Source organism: Geospiza fortis, unplaced genomic scaffold, assembly GCF_000277835.1.
Source record: "Geospiza fortis unplaced genomic scaffold, GeoFor_1.0 scaffold112, whole genome shotgun sequence".
In the NCBI taxonomy this organism is placed as follows: Eukaryota; Metazoa; Chordata; class Aves; order Passeriformes; family Thraupidae; genus Geospiza; species Geospiza fortis.
In genome coordinates this window covers 3,319,028-3,336,925 of record NW_005054298.1, presented here as the reverse complement: position 1 = coordinate 3,336,925, position 17,898 = coordinate 3,319,028, and the positions used below count along the sequence as shown (strand labels likewise).

General features: G+C 37.3%; 1 protein-coding gene across 1 annotated transcript in view; it reads right to left on the bottom strand.

Moving 5' to 3' along the window:
- Positions 1-17,898, bottom strand: part of LRP1B (LDL receptor related protein 1B) — a 481,313-nt gene that overhangs the window by 204,773 nt on the left and 258,642 nt on the right. The window contains exons 12-16 of the mRNA XM_031057232.1: positions 13,951-14,131; positions 10,940-11,159; positions 9,129-9,318; positions 4,201-4,323; positions 2,118-2,258 (exon numbers count right to left, since the gene is read on the bottom strand). Of these exons, the coding sequence (XP_030913092.1) occupies positions 2,118-2,258; positions 4,201-4,323; positions 9,129-9,318; positions 10,940-11,159; positions 13,951-14,131 (855 nt within the window). The remainder of the gene's footprint in view (positions 1-2,117; positions 2,259-4,200; positions 4,324-9,128; positions 9,319-10,939; positions 11,160-13,950; positions 14,132-17,898) is intronic.

Sequence of the window (17,898 nt, the reverse complement as noted above, 5' to 3'; positions counted from 1 at the left end):
TTTTTTAAATTTGACTTTAATACTTGACATAGATACTGCTTTAAATGGTCGTTAAGCTTTTGCTCATATATATTTAGTAACGTGTATTCTACTCATAATTGCAAATATTTCAAACTCATAAAGAACTATTGGAGTTACTATGGCAACTGCTGAGAAGAGATCAATGTTATCACACTGGCCATGTAAACTATGGATCACGTTCAGATTATTATTTCATTTATATTTGTATAAATCCTCAGAGAATTGCAAGCTTTGATCAATGAACTGGTCTTCCTCACACTAATTTAAAAGACAATCAAGTCAAATGTGCCGAAAGATTTTCCTTCTCACTCTCTTTATTAGCTGAGCTCTTTAATTTAAGTGCAGAAAATGCTGGTTTCAAAACAAAATAAGAGTAAGATCTACAATTCAGAACTAGGAAAATATTTTTAAAAATATTACTGAAATCAGCAATGACTACCACATGGAGCTGCCAAAATCCATAAATGCTGTAAAAAAAAAAACAAAACAAAAAACCACACACACACACCAAAACCCAAAAAAACCCCACCAAACCAAAAAAACAAACCACCACAACAAGAAAAAAACACAATGAAACAAAACAAATCCATTTAACAGCCATATGGCAAAAGGTCTGGGCATTACAGAGAATCCCAAGATCAGTTTGTATCAGCAGAATCAGGCCCATGTGAAGCAGGCAAAATTTACCCAAGGATGAATAAACAAATCACCCTTCACAAACACGTTCTCTCAGCCTAACCAGCTTCACAAAGGCCTCAGCAGAAATACACACATCCAGTTTTGGACATCCAACCCTTAGAATCACTTCAGAAAAGAGCAATGAAGTCTAAAAGAAACCTGCCATAATCCACTAGGGGAAAAAAAAACAAAACCAAAAAAATCCAACAAAAAACAACAACAAAAAACTAACATAAACCCAGAACAGTTTGGAGTTGTTTGGTTTCAAAGATATAAGAAAGAGAGACTATGAAAAGAGTTTTCAGACTCAATGATACTGCAGAGCAGAAGAGTGTTCATGTCTACAACCGATTGAGAGAAGTATTGTACTTTCATTTCAGTAAAAGAGATTTGGTTTAGAGAAATGATCTAAGGACAGAAATAGAAAGCTTTGTGACAAACAGAGTAAGGAAGAGGATTCTCAGTGCTGCAACACTAATTTTAAAGCAGGCTACTTAAGAACCTTCCAGAAATGACAGGGACTTAATTGGTACGTTTTCTATTATTTTTCATTTCAACAGTGGAACTCCTCTACAGCTAAAAGATATATCTCTTGTAAAACCATAACTTTAAAGACAATATACATTAATACTCCAAGTCATGTAGGGATCTGAGTTTTGGTTTTGTTGCTGGTTTGGTTTTCTTGGGGGAGTTTTGCGGAGGAGGTGATTTGTTTACTTTGTTGGTTTGAATACTTTTGGGGGTTTTGGTTTTGTTTGTTTTTTGGTTTTTTTCCTTTTTTCCTGAGGAGTTTTGGATTTTTTTTTTAAGAAATGCATTATACAATCTCAGATATTTTCATGGTTGGAAGGGACCTGCTGAAATCCCCTGGCATAATCCCCTACTTGAGCAGGGCCAGATAGAACAGATTTTTCAGGACCATTTCCATAGAAATTTCAAGTATCTCCACAGACAGAAACTCCACAACCAGTCTGGGCAATCTATTCCAGTGTCTGACAGTTAAAAATTGTTATCTTTCAGATGTTCAGATAAAATTAATGCTTTTCAGTTTGTGCCCATTACCTCTTGTCCTGCTAGTGACATTATCAAGAAGAGCCTGGCTCCGTTTTTCCATTCCCTCCCATAGGGTGTTATACTGTGACCCATGCAAGAAATAGTGGGAAACAAAGCAAAACCCACCAATATTTAAAGAATCAGGAATGACAGTGCCAACCCCAAAAGATGACTGCTCTGGCACTGTGCTCTGCAACGAGTGCACCAGCGAGATTTGAAAGGGCTGCCATTACTGCACGCAGGAAAAGAAGGAAATGAAAGATTTGCAGGAACAGCTGCAAGGTGATTGCTTTAGTTTGGCTGCATGGTTTGGTTTGCAATCCTTGAAGCTTGGGTTGTGGAGCAAAAGGGAAGTGCATACATACAGCAGATCTCCGAGTGCTCATCGCTGCCGTCCAGGCAGTCGTCGTCGCCGTCGCAGCGCCAGCGCTCCTGGATGCAACGCTTGTTGCTGCACTGGAACTGCTCTGCCTTGCACAGCTGGAGCAGCACTTCTCCCTCTTTAACTGGGGAAAACATCCAACAAGAACATCTCTTTATCTGCTTGGTACAGGCAGAATGCAATACTGCCCCTACATAAACACATATCAGAATGATGAGGTTGGCAGAGACCTCTGAGATCATCGAGTCCAACCTATGCCCTAACACCTCAGCCAGACTCTAGCACCCAGTGCCATGGCCAGTCTTTTTTTAAACACATCCAGAGATGGTCATTCTAACACCTCCATGGGAAGAGCATTCCAGTACTTTATTATTCTTTCAGTGAAATTTTTTCCTAATATCCAACCTATACTTCCACCTTTCAGGGAGCTGTGCAGAGCGATGAGGTCACCCCTGAGTCTCCTTTTCTCAAGGCTAAACACCCCCAGCTCCCTCAGGGGTTCCTCACAGAACTTGTGTTCCCAGCCCCTCTCCAGCCTTGTTGCCCTCTCTGGATGTGCTCAAGCATCTCAACGTCCTTCCCAAACTGAGGGAAATATCAACTCTTGTTCTTGCGCTTCAGAACATTTTTAAGTAAAGTCAGCACATCTGAGGTAATTCCACCCGAAGCCTGTAGTGGCAGACATATCTGAGTGTGTGGTTGAAGGAATGAATTTTTAATAAACAGAAAAACTTGTAACAGAATGGCATTCAAACTGGTTTTTGAATCGGTGTTTCAATTACAGAGTAAAGTATTAGTTTAAATATTGCAATACCTCATCAAAAGTAAACAGGAAGTATTCTGACAGACATTGGCCAAATTCTGGTGCACATTTAGAGATAGGAAATGATTACTAAAAAGCTGATTCTTGTATCCAAGCAACAACTCAAACACCTGCATTACGCAGTGGTACAGACTCGGCAGAGAAGAAAGGATAAAATTCTGCTGGGCTAGAGTTAAGTAGCAAGCTAGAAGCTTATTAATAAATCCAGGCAGATGTTCTCCTCCATATCAGGTTCTGAATGCTTCATGTGTAAATGGCACACGAGTCCAGGACCCTCTGAGGAATACCAGAATCCTTGGGAAGAGCCAGGCAGTGATGTGTGTTGAGAAAAATTCAGGAAACCTGCCCCATTCCAATCTCAAAATCTCTAACCTCTCTTCCAAACGCCTACATCCCGTCTTACCAGTGAGGAGTCCCCATTCCATTTACTTCTGCTAAAAAGAAAAAGAGCTTTTTTTTAAAGAAAAGTGATGGCTCTGCCTGGTCATTGCAGGCTCCATAATGCTCATCATGTTAGGAAGTAATCCTTATGCTTTACTCATCTCTACTAATCTTATTGCTGGAGGCTTATGTAAAATGTTACAATTAATTTCAAGAAATACATCAATGAGACTTAAAAAAACAGAGAAAATTTTTAGAAAGTTACAAACAACAAGTCTAAACATTTTAAAAAATAAATACCTGTAGTACCTGGCATGTTACTATTTTAATTGAAATCCCCACCTTTTATTAGAACAACTTTTATAATTGTTTCAATGAAGATATATAAAGAAAAGATGAAACACAGTAATATTTGCACAGTCTGTGTAAGAATCTATCATACATAAATACATCTGTTTGATGTGCTTTATGAACAGTTTCATCAGGAACATTTCAATGTCAGATTTCTGTTTAAGATACCTAGTAGAACAATCTGAAAACTGTTCATATATATTAAATTTAATAATTATATGGACCCATTTCTGATATTTTTTAAATATCTCAGTGAACTATTTAAGTGTTTCATCATATCAGATATGCTGAAATATTTTCCAATGGATTTTATCCTTAAATAGTGTAATTAATATTCTGTTTTCTTTGGAAAATCTTTCATATTCTGTAAACTGTAAACCAGAATAATTATTCAAGTAATATTTCTTTGTCTTGTAGACCCTCTAGGAGGCCACACTTTCTGGTTTTATTTTCATGTCTGACTTGATCCCTTAACAGCAGCATCAACTCAGATATTCTGTAAGAATCTTACTCATGCAGGTTGTACTGTTTTCCTCCAAAAGCTGATTATCAGCACAGGCACAAACTCTGCCTCCAGGAATGGCCAAACAAAGAGTGCTGCAGCCTCCATTATTAACACGACAGGCATTATCACCTGGGAAAAGAAATAAAAAGCAACTTTAACAGCCATGCTAGGACTAAACAATGGAATTTTTAGTTGCCTTTTTTTTTCTTTAGGAACATAAACAAACGAAGAATTTTTAGCAATTACTTCCCTCTTGTGTTAGGAGCACATTGCTCTCACATATTTTGGTTACTGTAGGTTATAATATTTAAATATAATTAGTTGCAGGTTGCAATACATAATAACAATAACAACAACAACAACAACAATAATAATAATAATAAATAATAACACCACAAAACCTGCACCATCACTTCACAGCATTTCATCTGCCTGTTTTATGAAAGGAACAAATACTGCAAAATATTTGGCACAGCTACATGCACGCAGCGGCTTCAAGGAATCAAACAGCAGATAAAGGAATGTTCTGAAGTTAATTGGCATCTGTACACATTAAAACAATGTGACTACAAATATAGATTAGGAAAAAAAAAAGAGAGAAAACAAAAGAATAAAGAGATTTATGGAAGATAGAATACAGGCAAATATTCCATTACTCTTTTCTGAGCACATCTGCCATTGCTGTGCTTTGCTTTTCTGTGTTATTGTTCCTTCCCCAAGCTGCTCCCATGAAAACACTGACAGCTGTCAGGTGTTTTACCATCCACCCTCACCTCCTCATTCCTGAGGCAACCAGACTTCAGTCACTGAGAGCCCAGAAATGTCCCAGTTTCTGTTTGTGTCGCTTTGGTCATGACCTTTGCTTAGATCTGCACTGCTGGGGACACCCAGCTTCCCATGAGCAAAGCTCTGCTGATTTCAGGCGCTGGTGAGAAGTGATTGTGACCAAGCAAGATACAAAAAATTAAAACTTCTTTTCCTTTTTTTTTCAACTTCCTGTGCTAGTAAAAAGCAGTTCCTCCTTTTAAAGGTGTAAAAAACATTTATCAGCTTGCTGGGCTAAACCAGACTCCATACAATTCCATCTCCTCAATGCTCCTCACTTCACCTTTCACAGAAAACATAATATTAAGTTCTCATGGAGCTGTGAACATGGATATTAAAGTGTCCCATCAGAGCCAGTACTGCAGGTGCAGGGAAATCACTTTAAATTATCAAATGAGCATCAATCAATGAACAAATAGTTTAAGATTTTGAAAATTTTTATATTTTAAGATGCACCTTAATATGTTGTGCAATATTGAGCAGTGTTTAATAACCTTTTTCTATACTTTTTCTGATCCACCATACACAACATTTCTTAGATGAAAATGTATCAATAGTCCATTAAGGACCCAGTGAAATAAATAAATAAAATTGTGCAAAATGATTAATAGAGAATGATGTGAAAGGCCATTGTGGTACTTGTACTTTCAGTGGACAGGGTGTGAGTGAGATGACAAGAACACAGCTCTATAACCAGGGAAAATGGGAATTCTCTGAGAAGTCTGAGGGGTTGATCACAATTTTAGAAAGAGTTTAGACTGGACACTCAATACACATTATTAGATCCTGACTTCAGGTCTGAGACTATGATCAAACAACTAAAAAAATCAACTGTTACAGCTATGGTCTGAAATATTATGAACAAAATATCAAAAAAACCTAAGAAATGTATTTGAGTCTAAATTTGGGAAAACCTCAGGTCAAAGAAAGCCTCAGAAAAAGTAGCCTTGAAAGTCTCTCCATCTTTACAGGGCCATCGTTGTACAAATCAAAGGATGTCAGTAACACAAAGATTTAAAAAGTTCTCAGAAGCTGCCAAAATAAACAAACCAAAATACAATCTTCAAAAGTGACTCCAAAATAACATGGCACAAGTCAAAACATTTGCAGTGATTTAATTAAAGCATGTACACGAGTTTGTCATCTCACTAAAAGAGAATAAACCTACAGAATAAAAGACTATTTCAGCCAAATATAGAAAACACATGATGATTCTGAAGCCCAATGAAAGCTGAAAATAAAGATATAAAAATTAAATCACTAGATCAAAGTCAAATGGTCCATCTCAAAGATGAAAAGTTCCCACTTAACCTCATAATTGGGATGACAAACTCCTGCACAGTGGGTTATGTCCTAGGTAAAGTGATAAAAGAGGGGATGATGACAAGGAAAAGAGAAGTAACAAGAGTTAAAGCAAAAAGATCCAAGATAAAAAGGTTTATAAAGTGCACTCTTCAACCTGAAGGTGCAATGAGACCTTCAGTCCCATCAGTCTTGCTGAAGAGACTCCTAGGCTTAAATGTCTCCCAAAACACAGTTCAAGTAGGTTAAGCCTCTTTATTGAACAAGCTGTAGGACCTGTAAAGCCATCAAGTATTTGGGGAATTAAATTTCCTCGACTACAGTTCCTAACAGTTATTTTATATGGTTATTCTTAAAGTAGCCCCAACCTTTTAAAATACTTTCTAAGCTATTATCATATTTTTCATATTTTGACAGCTTTTAAAACAGTTGTTGCCCTGTTGATTGCATGTGAATAAATTAGGCCAATTCCATTTTAATTAGCTAAAAAATTAGTCCAGAGCTAAACCAATTACAACAATGTAATTGCATTTCAGTCATCGTTCTCAGGAAAAAAAAAAATGGAAACCATGCACATGTGTTTAATCTTTTCATTTAAGAGACACACTGAAGTATTTATTGCATTTGTAGCTTCATATGAAGCTAACCTCAAGTACTGTTAAATTGGGTAAGCCCACTCTTAGGACCATCCTCCACACATGAGGAGCAGCAGCCTGGTGCTCCAGCTCTTCTTTGCAATCTGAGGAGTTAAAACATTAGCTGATTTCAAAAGAGGCCACTTCAACTGCTGTAAATACACTCAGTCCAGAGTTATTTACGTGGGAGTAGCAATCCAGCCTTTCAAAGCAGTGGAAATACCTGCAGGGTCACATTCTGAGTGTAAATCCAGCTCCTATGATTATTATACCTCACCCTCCCATATTTTATGATGCACAGAGATGCAGACTCAGCCTAAGAAAGTAAGGTGAAATCTAACCTCTGAAAGTAAGTGAAAAACAAACAAACAAACAAAAATTCCCCCTCAAGGGGATCATGCCTCATGAGAGAGAGACAATGAAAAACACCTCTCCTTAAGAAGATCCCAAAGCTTCACGTCCCTACCGAAAAGCACAAAGCAAAGCAGGATTGGAACAGTATCCTGGAAAAGCCCCCCCAAAAATGCCAGTCTGGATTGAGCCATGCCCAAATGAAATGACAGTTTCTGCTTGTGTGACAAGACCAACAGCATCAAAGCAGTCACCTCAAAAGATCACAGCCAAAAGTCTCTGAGGTATGTGCATGTTACAGCATGTTATATCTTTAATATACAACTCGTCTATAAAGTGTTTTTTCTGTGGTTTTCTATGTACAACAATCCAGCCTTGAGCCTGCTCTTTAACAAGGAAAACATGCGCACACACACACACACACACACACACAAATAGTTTCTTTAAAAGAAATTTTTATGCTCCTTTGGGAGCAATGGCAAGATCAACCTCACTGAGCACGACAAAAAGGGAAGTTCCTAAAGGCTGCAGTTAGCTTACAAAACTCCAATTCCAATTTCAAACAAAGAATATATTAACAAGCCAAATTCCCTCCCTTAAGACTTTAGCTCATTCAGCAAAACTGTCTAAGAGGCAATACTTTCTGGTGTCAGCTGATTTGGAAGCCAATAGCAACTGCATTAAATGTCCTTTTTTTTCTGAAAAATAAAGGAATTTTCTGAGTACCAAATAAAGCAGCAGTCATATTGAAAGCAAACACTGCATCTTCTATTAGCAGGCACAGCATTCTGAAATTTAGCCACCTTGAGGGTAGATTTGGGCCCAGATTTTTGTCTTAAAAGCACCAACCAAACAAAACCCACACTAAATACAAGAAAAACCCCAAACAAACTATACTTTTACATGTCTTTGAATGTCAGAGAGTCCCTGAAAAGCAGCTGTGACAAGAGGAACAGTGCTGCAGCAACCCTGACTTAGCACAGTGCTACACAGACCAGCTTGGCCTAGGGAAAGGAAATTTAGATGCTGCAGTACCAGAAAAGAGAAAATTTAGACAGTAAAAAAATAATATTTTAAACAGTATTTTATCTATATTAATTCCTGATGCTCATTTTTATGTTTGGTAACAGACCAAACAATCTGGTAATTAGAAATATGTTCTAACTAAAGTTGTTAATACTCAACAACTCATAAGAACACTGCATGGAGTAAATGGAATTCAAGGTTTCCTTCAGTAAAACACATTTTTATCTTTACCTGTAGAGAAGTAATTGTATTTTCTAAATTCCATCCATGCAAACTTATGGCTTTTATCTCATTTCTCTACTGATACAAGTAGCAACAAATATGGATTTTTCCACTACTCTCAAATAACTACTTTTATCCTGTGCAGCATACAGTGTTGATTGTAGACCAAGATGGGGGAGCAAATTAAAAAAAAAATGGAGGCAGGATCTATGATCTTATTTAAGAAAAGGTAAATGTAATCACATATTTTATATCTATGAGCCAATGCAGATATGTTTCCCTCTGTAATTGATACTTGCACAGCATCTCTTGGTCACACAAGGAAAAAGGGCAATAAAGGCAGTGTGAATGCACAGAAGGAATTCAGACAGGAATAATGCTGTGATTCACTTTTTAGTATTTACGAGAGAATCAATTTCTACTTCAATGGACTGAAACTCTGGAGAGTAACTTTCTCATGCCACAACCCCTATTTGTTTTTCTATTTTTGTTCATCCAGTAACCTCAAAATGCTTGGAAACTCTAAGGGAAAACACCTTTAATAACAAAACTCTGGAGAAACTGTATAAGTACCTTGCTGTTTGCGTGGATCATAAATCTGGAGCCCAAACAAAGGTGGCCTCTCACTTCTCAACAGTGTCACATTCCTTGTTACCAGATCCAACTGGAAAATTGACCCATTCATGTAATCTGTCCAATATATATAATTTCCATGGTGTGATAGTCCAAAAGGATGATTCAAATCTTTTCCATTGTAGACTACCTGCAATTAATTCATGGTAGGTCAGCGTCAGCAAGGTTGAAAGAATCTTTAATTTTTCAGAGAAGGTAAAACAGGAAATAGGAAAACTGAGATCATTACTGTCCCAAACATAACAACCTAGTGCAATAAAATAAAATAAAGAGTGCAAAGCCCTTCTGTGCAGCAGAACTAATATTCAACCTGAAAAAAACTTCATATAGTTTCACTTTAAGTGGTCCCCATCAGAGAACACAGGAAATGGTGCAGTCTCTAACCCTGGAAGGATCTGAAAGACGTAGAAGTGGGGTTTAGGATCATGGTTAGTGGTGAATTTGGCAGTGCTGGGTTAAGGGTTGGACCTGAAGATATTAAGGCCTTTCCCAACACAAACAATTCTATGATCCTGTGATTTTATCCCACCAGATTCAGTTTTTTCATTGGTCTCCTTCTGTCTGGGATCCTTGCTTGAACCAAGAGCCTTTTTTCTACCTTGCCTCTAGAGAGAAGGAAGGAGCTCCTCACAAGCCCTATCTTGTCTATTTCTGGACACAAACCGAAGAGAACAGGGAGATAAAGACAACTAAAATACTCCTTTGAGGTGGTTGGCAAACATCACCTCCTTTTGCCCTTTACATTTTCTCTTTGGACTTGAAATCTTACAGTCAAAGCTCCTCATCTGTGAACTGCTTTTGATCCAAATTCATCAATCAGTCAATAATCTGACAGCTATTAGTGGAATTAAGGACCTCCCTATCCCCCAAAATCTTTACTGTATTAACAAATTATAGATGTGACTGATCCAGTTAAGTTTTGACCAAAATAACCTATAATTAAATACAAATGATTAAACATAAAACACATGTATTTTATAGTTATTTTCAGCTACATAAATTCAAGTAGTTAAGCTTTTTTTCTTACATCTCAGGATTATAGAAAACTCACTTTTCAAAAAAAAAGAACCATTCTGTGACACAATTCAAAACAAAACCTGTAGACATGTGTTTCTTATTATTCACCAGTCACTAATTTTATGAAGCAGATGGTAAAACTTCCCCAAATTATCAGACTCCAGTTTGAGCCTTAACCATTGTCAAAGTCTCTTATTCTGTGCTTGTTGCTTCTACAAACCCACACAGAATGACTGTGCAGACTTGTATCCAGCTAGTAAAGGCATTAGTAACAACTAAAGCAATCTCTCTCTATCTCTAACTATTTGCTGAGGACTATCCCTCTGAATATTACCACAAATACTCAAAAAAGGAATGGAGATTCAGAAAAACCCATCCAGCAAAGTTCAAGGAAAAGCCTCTCTCTCTGGCAAAGCCAAATAGAATGAGTTTTTCTACCAAAAATCTCTTTGCAGCTTCATGGCTCAATCCAAATATAACTCCTCGCCACATGAGAAAAATAGGTAAAAAAAAATAAAATAAAAGTCAGGTTTGGTGACACTTAGGACAGAGGAACACCCTAAGCTGTGTTTCAGCCTCTCACTCGAGACTGCCACCATCGCTCCAGCAGAGGTGACGTGCGACACGCCACGGGTTCCACAGACTTTAAAATCCTTGGGAAGTATTTTAACACAACACAATCAAATCCAGAGACAGAACATGCCTGTGGCAAACCAGCAGCATTTCTCTTTTACCTTTCTGTCAGTCCCATTCAAATAGATCCTTTCAATGTGATCATAATAGGCATCACACCAGTAGAGCACGTTGGCGCGGTAGTCCAGAGTTAAACCATTTGGCCAGAGCATCTTTGATGTGACAAAAACCTGCCGGTTGTAGCCATCCATCCAGGCCTTCTCAATCCTCCCCACGCTGGCATCTATTTCATCTTCCTCCCAGTCTGTCCAATACATCCATCTGGGGAATTACAGAAATGAGCATTCACATTCCATTTTAATCAGGTGAATTGTACTGCAGGCTTTTAGCAGCAGCTCCTCCAAGCCAGAGCAATTTTGACTTTTTCATGTTTCTTTCCATTGCTGTTTCTGCAACTCTATTTACTGTCCCTGACCACTGGATGCTGCTGAAGTGACACTTATGTTATTTTGCTCATATTGTGATAAATTACATGAATACCAGAGAACCAACAGACAAGAAAAGCAAAAGAATTAAGACCTTATTTATTCCCACCAGAATTACAGGGTTTCTTTATTTGTTGTGTTTTTAAACCACTACTTGTATTGACTTTGTCAAAAACCTCACATTTTTACAGTGAGCTGGTTCTGGCCAGGTCAATTTGCCTTTATGATGTAAATATCCTTTTTATTACACCTAATTCTATCAAAGAAGTTGCAGCACAATAATTATTTGCACTCTGGTTTTAGAGCTAAAGGATGACCTTGACGTTCTGTGAACTTCATGAAAGCAGCTAAATCACTTAGAAAACTGTAAGGTGTACTTTGTCCATCACAAAAAATGTTTAGAAACAGTTGCTGTGAAAATTAGTTGAAAAAAAGCCAGCAAGCAATTTGAGCATAGTTTTATGGCTCATAGTGAAGCAATACAGATTAAAAAAAGCAAACAAAGTCAGAAAGAAAGGCACCAATATTGCTTTGGAAAATTTTAAAAAAGTCTATTAACTCCTCTAAAAGTATTGGCTCAGAGGAATTCTATGAGCCATTCTCTACTGGAATCTACAGAATAAACCTTTCCTTATTGAATTATTCTGAATATCATGTTCTATTACAGAATTTGCCCTTGAAAACAGTGATTTCAACCATTTAAAATATGCAACTTGAACTTGTACAGAAACAGAGGGTAAAAAATATGCTAAGAAACCACTTTTCTTTTTTCTCTTTTTTTTAAACATGTTTTTCCCTAAGGAAATGAGTTAATGGGAAGAAACAGAAACCTGCAAGCACTCTGTGAATCATCTCAGATTGTATCACATAAAGTCACATTATTTCATAAATGAAAACATTTGCCAGACAGCAGATGTTTACTTTTAGTCAAACCTAGGACTTAAATTAATAAGCATTAAAGAGAACAAAAACATCATGCCAATCTTAAATCCTATTTGTTCATCCTGCTTTAATTGCTATTAATATACCTCACCTTTTCTTTCACCAGATTTATGTTTCTGAAATACCTTCTGTGATCCTAACCCATTAACCATTTCATTGGCCTGTACTTGGAAGAATAAAGTCCTGGAATTTAAATACTGAAGTTTGAATGATACACTGAAATGAAAAATTATTTTCTTATCACACCTGTGTATATTATATCAAATCTACGGGTCCAAAAAAAGTATTTAAATGCACTTTTATGATTAAGCATAATTTGATATTTATGAGACACTGGAAAAAAAAATTGCATTATACAACTTTGCAGATTTGCACATGCAGCTTTTTTGTTTACTTCTCATTTCTCTCGAATCGCCCCCTAGGAGGTTGTTTTGGGTTCTGTTAATGTTTTTGTAAATATGTGCAAAGAACATCAGTCTATTTTTGATCCACAAGCCTTACAAACTCCATTGCATGTTTGACTCTAACAGCACTGGGTTTAATCACAGAATTATAAACCCTGCACATGCCCTGAGGCTCAGGTCAATATGGCACTTATTTTATTGGGAGACAAAATATGTTTTACAAATATTTACATGACTTCTCAACAGCAATTACTGAGCTTTTCCCCATTAACTTTTTGTCTGTCCTTATTCCATTTATCCTGTCATAAGGTAAAACCTGCTCACAGTGACAGGCATTTATGTCCGTGTGCTTTAATTGTATCTCAAAATGCAGTTAATGCTCCAACACTGGTTAAATCCAGACTAAAATTTTGGAAACACAATTAAAAAGCCATAATAAATGCTATCCCTCAGGAAGAGCATCCATAAGAAGTATAATCATGAAGGACACGCTATTTTATTAGAGAAGTGTTTTATATAATGGCCCTTTTCAGGCAATACATCTTCATACACTGCTTCCTGTGCCATGCATTTACTGAGCTGGAAAATTTAACAAAGTAATTGCAGGTGTGGTTATGGCTCGTGGTCTCATTTTATACCCTCACTGTCTGACCTTAATGAATTGTAGCCTTTCCACAGCCACTTCCACTCCTCAAAGGACAGGCTCAAAAGGGAAAACCTGAGGGTAAATATTTTCTATAATAGGAAAATAGCAATCAATCCAGCCACTACCTACCTACCTACATCTTTCTTCAGTGATTTGTTAAGTGACCTACCATTATATCACAGTAATATAATGAGTTTTTCTTTATTATGCAGCTTATCAAAATTAATTTAAGCTAATAACTAATGAAGAGTACCTGTCTCAGTTTTGTAAACTAATGTGTACAAGGATATGGTCATAATTGGCTCCAGAAATTGAGATTACAGAGAGAGAAACACAGGAGAGCATCTTAAAATTCACTTGATATTAAATATTCATACAGGACTTACACCTTCAATTTATTTGAGAAGAAGGTGAGTCACATTCAGGTTAACAGGACAGACATGCAACAGTGACAGGCATACAAAGTCTTGTGAAGGCTTCAGGGCAAGCATGCTGGGCAGGAATTACAGATATGTTACAGACTCCTGAAGGATTACAGATCACTACATGACTCTACAAACCTCATCCTGAGCAAACTGAATCCTGTATTTATGCCTCAAAGACAACCATTACAGAAAAATCAGTTTGCTTCATACCCATTGACAGGATCGACAACAATTCCTCTGGGGTGGGACATGTCTCCCTCCAACAAGGTTTTCCTGCTCTGAGCAGCTTTTTCCAGTCTGGCAACAGCAATGGTTTTCCTGTGGCCATCATTGGTCCAATACAGATTATTTCCAATCCAGTCCACTGCAATGCCTTCCACATTATCAAGATCTGTTGAGAGTGAAAGAACAATAGTAAGAGATTCATAGTATTTATGTTCTATATGTACTTATGTTCACTATTTGTTATGTGATATCCATGTCTTGTTTTTAAAATTGCTTTTTTCCCTTATCTACTGAAGGCCCAAAGCAAATTACAGATATTTGGTACCAACCAAAGTACCAACTAAACCTTGTTCACCTAAGAAACTAAACTTAAATTTTGTAAATCAACCACAGGTGTAGAGATGACAATATGTCCTCTGAGACAAAATATGAGAAAGTTATTTGGGAGAAAAAACCAACCAAACAAACAACAAATCAAACCAAACCAAACCAAAACCAAACAAATAAACAAACAAACAAAAAAAAACCCAAACAAAAAACAAGTGGCATAAGCTGAGGAGTCTTGCAAAATGTGTTTTGACATTTTTATCCATATTTCTGATATACCTGAACATCACTTTTGGGAAACTATTTTTCCTTGTGGTTTAAGAAGCTGGAGGGAAGCAAAGGTGTCAGAATGAGCTCTCTGGGACATGAAACAAGAGAAATGATGAAATTTCTAACCCAGCAACCACCTGGTCTGACAAGAATCACCCAAAGCACAGAACAACTGTGAGTCAGGTGATGTCTGAGAGCAGTGCAGCAGCTCAGCCAGCTTCCCCAGGCTGATGGACACTGCCAGTTTTATTTTTCATCTCTCAGTGCCTTTGCTACCTTCTTTTGCAAAGAAAATGTCAGAGGAAATTGAAAGTTCCTGAAAGAGGAGAGTGGCTTTTGGTCTTGGAGTGGTCAAGGAGGTTGAGAAAGGTGCTAAGAATGGAAGGGAAAAGAAGAGAGAATTTAGCCAAGGATCTGGAGCCCAAGGCCCAGAGGAAAAAAAACCAAAAAACTAAAAAGCTGCTGAACAGAACAGGCAACACAGAGAAACCTGAGCTGTGCAAGAAATGTCCTATTGGGCTCTGAGGGGCCTCAGCAGATTTTTCTCAACTCAAGAAACCACTGACATGGGTAAAATCAAGCATGATGACAAGGAGCTATTTGTTCAAAACCCATTTTGTTTTTATCCTGTCTGACATAGGCAATTTGAGCTAAACACAATTTTTATACTAATAAGCTCAGATTTATATATTAATAAAATTATCTTTTTATGGAAAATATTTTGCTGATTTTTTTGCTTCTTTGGGAGTCAAACCAGTCCAAATATGTGCTCTATTTGTATCAGCAGCAAAACTGTCAGATTAAAATGCTGGATACCTCCTAAAATTTACAGGACTTTTGCTCCACATCTATTCAGCTTCCTATAATACTGTCTTTGAGCTACCTTGCTTTTTGCAGGAATTTTGGGGCAATTGTGGTTCTAAACTAAAAGCAATTTAAGTCAAAAAAACCCCTCATGGTAACTGGATACTAAATTAGCAGAAAGTTTGGGTTTTTTAAAGGAGAATTCTACAGCACAACCCCATACAGATAAATTGCAATGGTTTTGTGGAGTTATAATTAAAAATTCACTTTTATTTCACTAAAAGCCTTAAATACATTAATTACTCTTCAAATGGGTTTCACATCAAGTAGTAAACAGGAAGAAAACAATGATCATTCTGCCATTCTTGCGTTGATTTGACTACAAGAATTCAGTCCTGCTGCAGTAAAGCTCTTTCAGCATAAAAGGGATGAGGTAATAAAAAACCCTTGTGATCATTCTCCACTTGCTAATTGAAAAGTTAACATTTGGAAATTGTGGAATTTCCACCAGAATTTTCCTACCAATACTAATATGAGAGCTCCAAATGTGTTGAATGTAGATGGAAGGTTTTTAAAAGTAGTTTTAGAGGCAGCAGTTTGCCACACTGCTTTTCAGTATGAAACAGAGAACAGGCACAACATGTGATTTGGTACAGAATGGCCAAGCTCACCAATGCCATCTGTAATAAACACCGCCTTAAATGCTAGATTGGCATAAAACCTGGTGGGAAAATAATTCTTCTATACACCAACCATCTAAACAGCTTCCAAAGAGTTTTACACACCTACTGTGGCCTTGTTTAAGCAACAGTTTGACCATCTCGACTAATATTTACAAGTAACTATTATAAGAATTTTAGGGTCGCAGCAACCCCCCCAAAAATATTAGTGGTACAAAGACAAGTAAAAAAAAAAAAACCCTGAGCTTGAGTACATGTTACATTCACTGAGCAGTATTTAGATCCATTTTAAAATGTCAGTGGTTTTTAAAAACACAGACATTAAAATTGTTTAGGTTCTTTTTTCCCCCCAATTTTTAATGTAAAGGACTGATTTTACATGCCAGTTTGAAAGGTTAATTATAATTCTTGTTGCTGGTGGAAGTACAGTACTGCTGCAGCTGTGCCACCAGCTCTAAGCCAGGCTGTGCTGGGGGCTGTCAAATTGTTATCAACACCACCCAGCAGCTTGCTTCCCAAAGTGAAGAAACAGAAATCACAGCTGAAACTGTATGGGAAATCAAACTCCAGCAGTGTGAGGTGCTCAGTGATCTCAATTCCCAGTCAACAGCTGTAGGATCAGGCTCTCATGTAGGCAAACTATAATTATCTGAGCTGCAATGCTGTCTGAACAAGTGTATATATTCTCAAAAAACCTGATAGCCACCAAAAAATGGCAACTTCTAATCTGAGAAGTGGCACCTACCACAGCTAGAAGCTCTTAGCAGCATGCTGTTCAAAGCAAATATTACACCCCCTCCTGACACACCTGATTTTCTGTAGTAGCCTTCCACCAAGGAATGATTTAATCTGTCCCTGCTGAGTTCGTGAGAGTTGACAAGAATAAAAGCTGAGGTGTTAGGGCTGGAGGCCATATTAATTTTTTAAATCATGAAAAATACATTAACAAATGTTCTTTAAAAATACTTTAAAGTTATGAAACTACACCAAGTTAGAACTAACAATGTAAGCTCCTGGGAAAGGGGAGACTGACAGTGACATATTTTTGGTCTTTGCAAATAGAATCACTGAAAATAAACCATAGATAATCCACAGCTCTTTCACTATTGCATTAATATTTTTGCTATCTTGTACTTATAAAGAGTAGACACTGTACTTAATCATTATTTACAGGAATATCACCAATTTTCAGGTTTGGCATACAAAGTTTATTCATGTTTGAGTAGGCCAATCCCAACCTGTTTGACCCTGACTGTCTGACTCCAATCTGTCTGACACCTCTCAGCCAGGATGCTCCTCGCTTCTCCTTTATAATGTTTTCTTTTACATATTTCCTGCTCCTTCCTCTACTCCACATTTGAACTATTTCCCTGTCAAATGAAATGCACAGTTAGTACAGGAAAGTCAGCAATGGAAGATGTGAGATGTACATTATCCATTCCCATGCTGGCAGTGAAATGAAGAATTACCAGACTGACAGCTGAGTATTTGTTATTTTCTGAGCCAAATGCCCTTTATTAACCATTCACCAGAGCAGGGTAAAGAGCCTGTCACTATTCCTTGCAACTGCTGCTGAAGGGATCTTTGTGCAGACTCTGAGGAGAGACCTTACACTAAAAGAGCATCATATCACTGCACAGAGGAGATGGCTCCTCAGAAGTGTGCATTAAAACATGCCTTATGAATGACAGGGAGTGAACATCCCTCTGCTGAAACAATGGTATTTTAGTTACTTTCACTGTCCTGAGCTTCCATTCACAAGTAAATATATGAAGCTCTCTGAAGGCTAAGATGAATATTTATGCTTCTTCTTAGATTGAGGACCAGAAAATAATTACTGTAGAATGAATTG